The sequence below is a fragment of the Tachysurus vachellii genome, chromosome 1, assembly GCF_030014155.1.
Source record: "Tachysurus vachellii isolate PV-2020 chromosome 1, HZAU_Pvac_v1, whole genome shotgun sequence".
NCBI lineage: Eukaryota > Metazoa > Chordata > Actinopteri > Siluriformes > Bagridae > Tachysurus > Tachysurus vachellii.
In genome coordinates this window covers 30,641,481-30,655,069 of record NC_083460.1, presented here as the reverse complement: position 1 = coordinate 30,655,069, position 13,589 = coordinate 30,641,481, and the positions used below count along the sequence as shown (strand labels likewise).

The 13,589-nt window shown below is 35.8% G+C and overlaps 1 protein-coding gene across 1 annotated transcript in view; it reads right to left on the bottom strand.

Moving 5' to 3' along the window:
- Nucleotides 1-6,859, bottom strand: part of gpc5b (glypican 5b) — a 47,228-nt gene extending 40,369 nt beyond the window's left edge. Inside the window, exons 1-2 of the mRNA XM_060882569.1 lie at nt 6,530-6,859; nt 4,546-4,707 (exon numbers count right to left, since the gene is read on the bottom strand). Of these exons, the coding sequence (XP_060738552.1) occupies nt 4,546-4,707; nt 6,530-6,698 (331 nt within the window). The 5' untranslated portion in view covers nt 6,699-6,859. The remainder of the gene's footprint in view (nt 1-4,545; nt 4,708-6,529) is intronic.
- Nucleotides 6,860-13,589: the final 6,730 nt, after the last annotated feature.

Here is a 13,589-nt window from a genome sequence, read left to right as displayed (position 1 = left end):
AAAATAGTAAAACATAATAGTTTTTTCCCTTTTTGAACAAATCATCAAACAGGGACATTGGTAATCTATTTATCTACACTACATAGCCAAAAGCATATATGTAATGTATTTGGAAATTGTCACAATTAAGATTTCCCTTCAGTAGAATAATCCCAAACCTGTTCCAGCTAGAGCCATGAAGACATGGCTTTCAATGCAAGGTTGGTCAGACAAAAAGTGGCCTGAACACCTTTAGGATGGATTAGAATACTGACTGTGTACCAAACATGCTCACTTGACATAAGTGTCCAACTTCAATAACTTCTGTGGCTGAATGAGCAGAAATTCTGACAGACCATTCCAAGATCTAGTGAAAGACTTCCCTAAAAGAATCTATCTATCCGCAAATCTATCTATCACTGAGTATTCTATCTATCTATCAATCTATTTATATGTCCATGTATACCCATGTGCCGGTGTATATATCCTTGTAACATTATTGTAATGTTCCTTTATGTCTAATCCTATTTTCCACTTGTGGTGGTGTCTGTTTCGGGCTAAACAACAAGAGCAATTTGATTAGATTTTACACAACCCATTTTAGTTGTTAGCAGGCATTGTATCTGGAGGCACTTTAAAGCTGAGGATAAATCCAAATGTTTTGCTTTTTCTACTTTATCACTGATGTCATGTGACAGCAATATATACTGATTTCAGTGCCAAATATTGGAGCTCACTGTGGCTTGTTTCTATGAGTGATGTGCACTGTTGGCACACAAGAATTATCTAATCAATAAAATTCATGTTCTCTGCTATAAATGGCATAAACAGGGGGTGAAGATTTGAAAATCTATAACACAGTGAAATGACTGAAATTTCATCAACTGGTATGTACATGATCAGATTAAGATTTTCTTGGTTATAATATTTATTTAGTGGATCATATTTTTGCAGGCAAAATTCTGTACAAATGATAAGTCCTCAAATATATCTCACATGATAAAGTTTATACAAGAAAATGGAGTCCTAAATGCTTTAGCACTGCTTCTTTTGTTTTGTAAGGCAACCAATGCTACAAACTCTGAAAACAATATATAGATTTATACTGAAGACATATTGAAGACAGAATATCATTGGAATATCATTTCTGTTATTCCTATTATGAGCTGTTACAAAATCTGTTACGACAAAAATCCAGATATTAGTTAGTAATGGTAGGAATGAAAGAATAATAAATAAAAATATGTGATTTCATATTTCTAAAGAAAATTGATATGAATATCATTATGGGACAACAGATATGTATATATATATATATATATATATATATATATATATATATATATATATATATATATATATATAGTAGCATAAAATAAGCTGTTCAGGGATACAGCACAGTACATGTTTGTGGAAAGTCAGCAGAGCTTAAAGCCTCAGAAATGTGACCCAACAGACTTAGAAAATGTCTGAGTCAGAATATTTAAAATCAAAAGGGTCAACAGACAATGAGACAGGAACTCTTGAATTAATATTTTGTACAATAAATTTGGAATTTTAACTAATTTACTAATTAACTAATAGAAAAGTTTTTGTTTTCTAGGAGTATGTGAACAAAATTATTTGTTTCTGATGTTCAGCTGTTCCCTCCACATGTTAGTACTGTATGTGGCTTGTCTGGACATCATTATGAAATCCAGACAAATAAAGGAATTTCATTAGACATATTACAGTTCGGTTATATGTTTAATACACAGTATTGAAAAATATTTCTGCTGCCATTGCATTCCATTTATAAGGTGACTGGATATATTTAAGTGACAGGAAACCTCTCAAGTTGTACTTGATCCAAGATTTAATTTAGACCAGTGAGTATGTAGAGAACAGTATTTTTTATTTTTAGTGCCTATTGGGTTGCTGAGGATAAATGTGGCTTGTAAAATATGGCCAGAATATAATGTCATGTGCCTGAATGGATACTGTATTTTGAAGTTTATTTGTAAAAGATTTTCAGAATCACTCACACAAATTACAAGTAAAATGGGGGTATTCTGGACTTTAAAATGACCAATGAAGTAGATGTTCACTTGGAGATGTATTACTTTGCGAATGCTTACCAAATTTTCATGTCTATAAATACAGAGACACTTCCTTTCTTAGTCCATTTCAATTGTGGGAACCTTCAGGCTGAAGGTTATGACTGAATCTTGAGTCATGGTACATAATGCGATTGATAAAAGGCTTTTTTACCATTTGACAAAATTCTTTCCTTTAAAGCATAAAGTAAAATGCTCTATCAAGACTCCATGGTGTACAAAGTTGAGCGATTTTTAACAAGAATCTCATACATTGTATGAAATACGTAATTTACTTTGATTGTTCTGAATGAAGTGGAAGATTTGGCCAGGAACAGTAGAAGAATCTTTTTTACTCTAACATATTTAAATATATGATGTGATTTTGCATTTGCATTTTTGTTATTTAATTTATCTCTGCATGAGTTTTGCTCATTTCTGCATTACATTTCATCATGTTATTTATTTTTCAAAGTGTAGTAACAAAGATACAGTATTTTAGGCAAAAAAATAGAGTCTGTTTAAATAATGTTAATAATGTGCTTCACATTGTATTTGAACACGATTTAAAAACCTTTTTTTTTTTTTATCTAGTCCAACCTGCATGTTGTGCAGCAAATAAAACCAGACATGCGCCCCAATTTCACAGACACAAAAGTGACAGTCAGTAATCCCCTATGATTGGTGATTATCGAACACCTTTACACACCGTGACAAAGTAAATGTTACTGAATGAAAGAGACAAACCACAACTGTATAAATCTACAATCCTCTCCCACAGCGGAATGAAAGCGTTTTAAGAACTGGCTCTAGGTTGACCAGGGCACCAGCTACAATCCAGTGAAAAGCACAAAAGGACACAAACGATCTTTTCTGGCCCATTCATCTGTCCTCATTATAGAGCAATATGTTGTGTTCAAGACAGATGCGTCTCCAAGGGATACTCTAAGAATGTTAACATTTCACTGGTTTAATATTCACTATGTTGGGAGAGAGATAGAGGACATCTCATCTCTCTTTCTCCGTGTGAAACTGCTGACTCTTAGAGAAAGGTTCCCGTAAAGCTAGGAGACAAATAAATTAACCGTAAGTATAGTGTTTAAACAGATTACAATGAACCTGTTTATCTTTTCAAAGTGAATCCTTTGACTGGATCTGAATTCATCTCTATATATAAATGTCTTGTAGTAGTCAAATGAGAAGATTATAACTCAAAAGGAAGGCAATAAAAAAATCACATCTACAGACTTTTTTTGTTTGTTTATTTTTGTTCTTCATACCAGATTGGAGCCAACAGCATGCTGTGTACAAGACCTGTGGTGACCTAATTACAAAGCAGTCATGCATTTTTGGTTCCCTGTGAATTATACAAGCATTTCTCAAATAAAAACTGTAAATGAGAAAAATTATTTTGAAAAAAAATCAGATTTTCCTGATCCTTCCTGATCATGTGTCATTATCTGAAATTATATGTCAAAGTGTTTGATAAGTAACTAATAAAGATAATTGCGTAAACTGCATAATGTTCAGGAACCTGAGGCTTGTTTCCATCAGAGGAATGAGGACTAACTATAATTTTGGAGTTCTACAAGACGTTTTGGTTCTTGCTTCACTTGAGCATATGTTTCCCTACAAAGCAACAAAACTCAACATTTAATAACAGTATAAAGAGAGTCACACAAAAACCCATAATGAACTTTATAAACCGCAATCAGAAATTTCAATATAGCAAAAGGTGAGTAATAGGAAGTTTCTTAAAGACATTTGTATGTTTTGCGCTAAATTGAATTATGTAGTAGATCCATTTATTCAAAGATACATATGGGGCAGAATTTTAGCCACTGCACTAGATGTATAGTAAACAAATAGATGAAATCTACTATGATACTGCAATTGGTAATGAGTGAGAAAATGTAGCAACTCTCCAATCATCAACTCTAAAATATCTGGATTGTTTTTTCCTGTAATTATTTTTTCATGTACCTCCCATAGTATTTGATAATTAACTGATGTTTCATTTCCCAGATTATCAGCAAATTATTTATTTGAACTTTATTCGAGTCATTTCAGCATGTGCAAATCACAGCAACACAGTGAAGTGAAGAAGTTAGGTGGCTCTTTTTTGCTTTGTTATGCAAACATGATGATAAATAATAATTGTTTTAAAAAGCTTAAAAGTTCAAAAAGCTTTCATAAAAGTTTTTAGTCTTTTAGTTTTTTCAGGTTTAACATTCTTGTAAAAATATTGGCTAAGATATGTTCTGCCACTGCACTGCATCAGGTAAGGGGCTTCATGAATATAGGGACATTTATATAATATGATATTTCTGTCTAGAAATAGGATCAATAAACAGATATATTTAATATTTAGAGGAAATATTAGATAAATGCGACCATATTCAAGATATTCTCACGTCACGGTTTCTGATGTGAAATGTGAGACTGTTTTATTTTGCTATTTTATTTTTGCTCGTCAAAGAAGAAATCTCACCTTGGATGGCTGCAGCATGGCCTATAATGAGGTACTTTAGCTCAAGGCTGTAGGAGAGAATGTTCTGCAGTGTGTCTCTGCGTGCAGCGGCATGGTAGCTCTCCTCCATTTTGCGTGTGCAGCAGGTCGGTCCCTGGTGTTTGCAGATTTGGAGGTCTGCATCTAGAGAAAATATAAAAACCTCAGAAATTATAGAAATTAAGACTGCATGTACCTTATACCTGTAGTAGGGTGTGAAATTGCTCATTACCAAGAGCTGTTGGCTCAATGGTTAAAAATAAAAATTTAGATAGAGAATAATAAGCAGGGGTCAAATGGGGCATGTGGTAGCCTAGTGGTTAAGGTGTTGGGCTATCAATTGGAAGGTTGTGAGTTTGATCCCAGGTCCACCAAACTACCTCTTTTGGCCCCTGAGCAAGGACCTTAACCCTCAATTGCTCAGTTGTATAAAGATGAGATAATGTAAGTCACTTTGGATAAGGGCATCTGCCAAATGCTGTAAACGGAAATGTAGATTTCACTGCACCCCTTACAACAGGTTGTCAAGCAGCAATGTAAACAATAATCTAATGTAAATTGAATCTAAAAATGTAAAGAAATGCTGGATTTTCTTAGATCATTTTAGAGAACCAAACATCAATTAGATTTAACAAGAAATATGTCTCATTAAAAGTAGTGATTAATGAATGTCCAAATGTAATATGCCACGTGAACAGTACAGCAATATAATACTACTAATTGTTTTTTAGGGTTTGTTTTTGTTTTTTAAATAAAGAAAAGACAGAAGAAAGAAAAAAACTCAGATGGTACCTGCCTGTGTAATGTCCTTATTCTGTCCTATGTGGTGAATCTGATACAGCCGAGTAAACCACACATTACAACAGCTGACTGGGATCACTGCGTCCTCCCTGACCTTTTACATACTCTAATCTATCTCACACACGCATGTACAGCCTGATTCTTAATTAAAGGTTGTATAACAAAAACATAAAGTCATTATTTAAATTATTTAATCAATAAAAATGTTGAAAATAAACCAGTTTGAGTTCTTACATATCTGATAAATTATTTTATAAACTATGTTTTCAGAAATCAATTTAGTAACCAAAAGATAACACATTGCCTCATAAGTAGTTAATCCTTAAGTTCAGTTTTTTTTATCTTCCTATAGTGATTCTACCGAAAGGAGAATACTCTGTTGTATGTATCTCCAACAGAAAAGCAAACATTTTACATCTTTAGATATAATTTTTACATCTGTACATAGACAGATATAGACAAGTAGATGGATAGATATTGACACACAGCTATATACCTGGACAAACAGATGAATAAAATTACTAAGATCAAAGTAGTCAAAGGGAAAGGCAGTCTGAAAGCCAGTGCCTGAGATTTGTTTCTATAGCAAATAATCTTCTAAGTGTCTGTAATTAATATTTTTTCTTTCATTCACATATGGATATTTTATATCCAATGTAATTGGCTGTCAAAAAAATCTTTCTTCCAGAAAAAACAGTAAATTTTGAAGCAGTATGGAAATCTGTTATGAAGAATCTACAATATAAAGATAGAACTGATTTTATTTCTAAAACATTTAACAATAAATACTGAAATTATAGTGGTCAATGTTGGCACTTTGTTAGCAAAATTATATGAATATATTAAATATAGTCAATTATAAGGATGACAATAAATAACAGGATTTTTGATATTTTCACTTTAACTCATAACCATAGTCAGTAATTTTACATCAATAGATGACAGTGTATTGATATACCAACATTATGCCTACACTCATTGGTCTTTATACTGGATTAGATTAGGGGCTATTCTTAATATTATTGACAATGCCACTCCATATTCCACACAAAGATTTCACAGAAGCACAAAGCATGAAGGGTTCGGTCAGTTAAAGATAAAAATGTTCTTGTCACATATTTGCGCTTTTCTTTATTTAAATTCTTCAGCTTAGACACAAACCAACCTGTAGCTGCTGTTTCTGGGACCCATTTTAAAGGGCCAATCTGCCGCAGTTGGAAAGCTGTTTTAACTTCAAGGCAGCTATGTGCACCTGCACTACGACCTCTCCAGTGAGGCCCAAAACTCATCAATATCCAACAGATCCAAACTCGCCACACTGTCTCACGGAGCATTGCACCATTTCAATCCATAGTCTTCTATAATAACAGAGCAACAAAGAAGTGCAAATCTATTCTGTAGAATTGCTCAGAAAGATTCCCCAGGGTCCGGCATTTATGAAGGCAGGATTTGTTAATATCCTGAAAGAGAGCTGTGGTGAATTTCACATGCTTATGAATTCCCAGCAGCTCAGAAGACTTGCAGGAGCTAAAAGAAGCGCTGCTGCCTAATTCAGAGAGGAGGGGAGTTGGCTGGGACTCTGTACACTTTGCCCCCACTCCTCTTACTTTCCCCTTTCTATAGCTGCATGAGTACCAAGCAACACACACATACAGTACACACACAGAGCAACTTAATCAACTATTACACAAGTAGGATAATTATTCATCAAGACAAAACCAATTTTTATACATTTATTTATTATTTATTATTTATTATACAAATACATTTATTTACACTCTTTAATAAATCCATGGTGTTGTCAGTTAATTAATGTTTCTATTAAATATATAGTTTTGAATTAATTCTAAATTACTATAAATGTATATTTATAGAACATAAACTTATTAAAAGAGTAGACTTATTGAAAAATCTCCAATGTTATACCAACAATTGGTGTTCAGCATGTGGTAAGAGAACCACAGTGTTATTTTATGAGCAAGATTTTTTTTTAATAGACTTTAATAGACTTTAACAGACTCAAAAACGCATTCACTTTGTATATTAACAATTAAGCCTCAATTTTGCCTGATAAAAACTTCTGCCACTATAATAATTGACATGAGTCTGTACTGGGATCTGGCCGCAGTATGAAGCCTTCACATTGTTGCCTTCCAGTTAAAATTAGTGATTGTGTGTTTATGTTGTATTTACTTTAACAAAACAACAAACTGTACATTGTACAAGACTCATATCACAGCCAGTTGTGTGATGGCAGCATTCATAAAACCATGCATCCAAGTACAAGAGCTTCAGTTAAATCTCACAGCAAATGTTTAGCACACAACTAGACAGCTGAAGACTAGACATCACTTTCCAGTTTGAGTGTGCTAATGTTTGTTGTGAATAAAGTTCTTGACCTGGTTCTGGTCGAGTCTCAATGATATTCTTAACAATCACCTCTAAATTTTATTAACACGATCCTATAAGCCTGCAAAGCACTAATTTCTCTCATATCATGTGGTGTTTCTTAGCTCACACTGCCCTGGGGTCTCATTTATAAAACCGTGCGTACGCACTCCTCTAAGCAATGTTCCCTTTATAAATCACAGATCACCCACAGATGTGCGTACGTGAACCAGCCTCAAATCCCGCCCTGTACACGCCCATTTTTAACCATAAATAACCACCAATGCAAATCACTGCGCGAGCACGAGAGTGGACCTCGTTATAATGAGTTTCCTCTGCGCTCTTCGGGTTTAAAAATGGGGTGAAGAGCCAGCGTCTCAGGGGGGTAGCCACTGTCGCCTGCAGGTTATAATTATATTAAAAGCAACATTGTTATAATTATATTAAAAACAAAATTGTTACAGTTTCTACTTTTTAATATTGTTAAACTCACCAAGAAGCCAGCCATCACGTACTGCGCCTGCATTTAGTCTGTTCCCTACAGTTATGTGTCAAGATAAAGGAATCGTGTTGAACCAGGCCAGCGTGCCACAATGTTTGTGAGGGTCATGTTGGAGTCACATATGATTTGCACATTAATAGAATGCACATGCTTTCTATTAACATAAGCAAATTCATTTTCAGATGGTGCCCTTATAGCAACATGAGCGCAGTCAATTGCGCCGATTACATTTGGGAAACCAGACATTGCTGCAAATTGCATTTTAATTTCGGCCTGTTCTCGCACAGTGTAGGGGAACCTGACGTATCGACTACCCATATTAAGTATACCATTCAAAACGACAGATATTATGGCACTCAGGGACGGCTGTGATATAACAGACCTATAGGGTGAGATGATAGATTCCAATAGAATTATTTCATATACAAAAAGGTCTTAGAGACAAAGTTGAGGATTACTTATAGTTTTTTTTTATATAAATAATTTACCTGTCTGCCAATTCCCACTGGAAACAGCCGGTTGAAAAGAACCCCAGAGTGGTGATGACTTGTATTTGGACTGGGATGGCATGGTTCCGGCGTGTTGCCCTCTCTAATACTGGACCCAATTCAACACATAGATCTAAGAGCACAGCTCTAGGGAATCTAAATCGGCTTATTAGCCAGGAAATCATCATGGTCCCTGAAAACTCGTTCTCTCCTTATTCTGCCATTGGCGTAATCCTCCAACAGTGCCAGCAGTGCCATCATGAAGCATTACATACCCGGGTCACCGGATGATTTATATGTTTCTAGCAATTATTTCTAGTAATATATGTTTCTAGCGATCGTTAACACCTTGACAAAATCACAGAATTAATTTGTGGGCGAAAATTTAAGACGAAAATGTTATAGTGAACACATACTTCTTCATGACGGTTTTGTAATGAACACCGTAATAGTTATAGCTATATGTACATTAAGGAAAATATTTCGTTTTTACACTGTGTTCTGCAGTTCTCTAATAAAAGGGTATTTCATGCTATTTTGTATCACATGTAGTTGCGCCATCTCCTCCTGCGCTCCCGTTGTGGACAATGTGACTGTAAGGCAGCGCTGATTATTTATTCATTCATTCATTCATTCATCTTCTACCGCTAATCCGAACTACTCGGGTCACGGGGAGCCTGTGCCTATCCTCAGGCGTCATTGGGCATCAAGGCAGGATACACCCTGGACGGAGTAGCGCTGATTATTATTATTATTATTTTATTTTTAATTCATTTTGAATTACGTTTGGATTTTACTAGATGTATATAGCCTAAAACAATCGGCACAAATAACACTGTTGGATTTAATCTTCATGATAATGTGGATATAACGTATGAAATGGGGTGAAAATTAAATGTCATTAATTCTTATAATCGTTCTTCTCACATGTATTTTCTACAATCTAACTTCAGTTCACGACCTCACCATCTGTGTCGCCAATTCCCTTTGTCTGAATGTGCGTACGCACGTCTCAAAGTTTGCTTAAAGGTGCGCACATTTTCCCGTCAAGTTTGTTTTTTATAGCTCACAACCTTTGCGCGAAAACTGGCGTACGCACGTTTCCAGCCCCGTTTTGTGCGTACGCACGCTTTATAAATGAGACCCCTGTTCTGTTAGGTTCCATAAAGGTAGGGTCTCCGATTTTTGAGAAATGCTTCAGAAATCTGAGTCGGGACGAAAACTAAACAAAAATCAAAACAACCGTGTAGCCAATGAGCAGTAAGGGGCGGGACTTGTCAATATGGGCGGAGAGAGTTCAGTGCGCATGTGTGACATTAGCAGAAATCGGTTTTAACGTTGACGTGGAGGATAAAAACAAAGAAAGAAAGCGAAGAAAGGCATACGATTAGACAAGAAGTAGGACCCGTGTTAATATAGGATCAGCTTTCCAGCTCTGGAGAGAACTGAAGGAGCAGGAAGGTGGCCGCATATTCACAGATTGGAGTTTCCCGAGTCAATAACTCCTGAGCTAAACACTGTTACTACACAAATAACACCTCTTTTCTATCGTAGTAATGTAGAGAGACAGCTACAACCGCGTTTTGCTAGTAACAGCGTTTAGCTCAGGAGTTATTGACTCGGGAAACTCCGAACTGTGAATATGCGGCCAACTTTACTTAAGACGCCGAGGCGCTTTTTTCCTTCTTGATAGGTGAGTAACGTTGGTTTTGCTTTGTTTCACAGAACTAATATATGCCGTCCTTTGCATGATTATACTTGTGTGTCATTTTTGCTTGTTTGTTTATCTGCAATCGTATTGTTCTTCCCTTCAGCTATGATAATGACATTTCTTTCCATTAGTTGCCTGGGTTACGTATGTATGTGTGGGCGGAGCTATCAATACAGGTGTGGGACCCCTTTGGGTTAGGGGCGTGTTTGTTTTGGTGATTTTATATGTCAACATTGGCTTTCAAAAATCGGAGACCCGACCTTTAAGTGTAACCATTATTATGTCAAGACATTTACATTATTGTGGAAAAAATAATAAGGCTTACATGAATTTTTAAAAAATCTATTCTAAATCTCCATCCCACCATCTTTTAGGGCAGTGGTCCCCAACCACCGGGCCACGGACCCGGTACCAGTCCATGGGTCATTATGTCCTGGGCCACACAAAGTATAATTCTTAAAATAATTTTTTTCCAGTTTATTGACAAACACACTTTGAAAGATGTTTTATTTAAAATAAAATGATTTTGTCATTTGTTGTGCTTGTTGTATAATTTTATTTTACCATTGCTCTGCTGTGCAGCTGCTTTTTCAACTCTGATCTACAGACTTTTTTGCATGTTGAGCCAATGTAGCATGGGTCTCCTCTTCCCTGGAATTGCTCAAGTGAGTCTTCTGCCTTTATTCCACAATACACTTGTTGCTGTATCTGACCATCAAAGATGATGTGTAGTAGCTGCTTTTTTTCTTGAAGAATAATCTACAGATACTGTAGTTGTAGCCAGCAGATGGAGACATTTGCTTTTTGAGTCCCACAGTCACTCTGATGTACAGAACCTCGTGCCCAATGTTCAGTTAGTTTTTCTACATGCCACCACTAAGACTTAATTTTAGCCTGCTGCTAGGTGGGTGATGGTGTGTTAAGGGCAGTGTTGGGAAATAACGCATTACTGTAACGCAGTTACTTTTGACAGTAACTAATACTCTAACGCTTAAAATAAATAAATAAATAAATAAAGTAACTCCGTTACCGTTACCATATGGTGTGTTTGTCCGTTACTTTTTTTTTAAAATTAGTTCATTTTGGCTGAAGTGTAGCCTACAGCCTAACCTGTTTATAGCAGCGACACATTGTAGGATTGGTGGATGCCAACCTGTAAACACGTAGACGCCGCACTGTGGGCGTGTTTCCGTTTATTCAAGTATGTGCGGCAGTAACGGCGAGTCAAGGCGAGAGCAAGATGAGTTTCAGCCAATCTGTCGAAGCACCTCCAGAAAATACATGCCTTGACGAAGCTAGAAGCTAATAACCCTGTGTCGGTGGACACCATAGATATATACACTAGATGTCGCCTTGTATAGGGCAGTACATTGGAGCGAATGCGTCAACTGAGCCGCCATCTTGGTACGGGGGACCCCCTCCTCTTAATGCATTAGCGTCAATGTAGGCAAAGAAATAAAATCACCATAAATCGTCATGAATGCGATTTCTAGTTTTTTTTTTGGTTCGTTCCAAAGGTCAGACATGTATTTATCATTAAGTCCAGAGAAAATTTAAGGTTTTGATATTAAGATAATCTACTTTTTCACAATATAATGCATAGTGCTAGTAGGTGTAAGTTTATTAGCTACATTCTTCCACTTGAGTAAACTTCAAATGAACAATCTTACTTACCTTATAGCCTACTGTATGCAACACTGCTACAATGGTGTGACTATACATGTTCATTTAAACATTTAAATTACACAAAGTAAACATAAAGACTGTTGAATCTTTTATTTATTCTTTTCCCGCAATACTTTTGCCACATTAAATAAGTATGTACTAAAGTCAAATAAACCAAAAAAACCCCACAAAGTTTGACTTTGAGGCTGAACTGCCAACCTAACTGGTGACATCTTTCCAGGACTGTCAACTGAGTTAACCATTTAAAAAAAGTGTTTAGTGCTGCAACTGCAACTCATCTCTGTTTATCACTTGGGAATCTATAAACAGATTCAGATTATTTTATTTAATACCATGTCAGCAATCAAAAGCTATTTTCATGGCAAAATTCAATTACAAAAACACAGATATCATATAAATGCAATAAAAACAAAACAAATATAAACAGCAAGTCATATTATACAATTTTTTTATTTTAATTAACATACTTGATAAAAGAGCATTCTGCTTGTGTTACGTCCAGGACAATCTAATAAAATATGTTTGACAGATAAGGGAATCTTACAAAACATACATAAAGTTGGGTCTCCACCTTTAAGCAAAAAAAGCATGGGTCAATTTTTAATGTCCTTATTAAGAGCTTCAGAATCTACAAACATTGTCGGTTTTCCTAGCTGTCACAAACTAATGAGTAACTAGCATGGATGAGCTGTGGTCGTTAACCAAGGACTAAAACAAACCAACGGAACAAGAAATATAATTTCCTAGCATTCAATATCATAAAACACATTCTCACTTGTGAAATGTAATCCCTTGCTGTCTGGTTTTTAGATTTCTTTCATTTAAACAACCAAATGCAGCACAGAAGTCCGGCATCGTCCATGCATTTGAGGTAAAGGAGCACCGTACAAAGATGGCGGCGGTTTTGACGCATTTTTAGGACCCCAAGGTGACATCTAGTGTATAGATATCTATGGGTGGAGACACTCGAAGTGAGTCAAGCCCCTCCAGCCAAACAACAGCGAATAGATTTTACCCGGACTGTTAGCCAGGGACAGATCAACAAAGCTGTTGCACGGTATGTTGTTGAAAACATGCAGTCTGTCTCTACTGTGGAGTCACCGGCTTTCAGGCAGCTCATTAGCATTTTATGCTATTATATTATATTATACTTTTATATGGCCAGAATATTAGGAACAGGTCAATTTATTTGGAACAGGCCAGTTTATTTAGAACAGACCAATTTATTAGTAACTGGCGTGTGTGTGTTGCTCAGGGTAAATTACAATATGTATTTTGGTGCTGATTCAATTCTGTTTGAATATTCCTCTGTGGAATATTCAAGATCTAATTCAAGTGTTGTACTGGAACAGCAAAACAAGGACCTTAGTACAGGCTCGGTACATAAACAGAGATTTGTGGTCTGAGGACACAATTTCAGTGTGTTGTGTCCATGGGGACAAACAGTGGT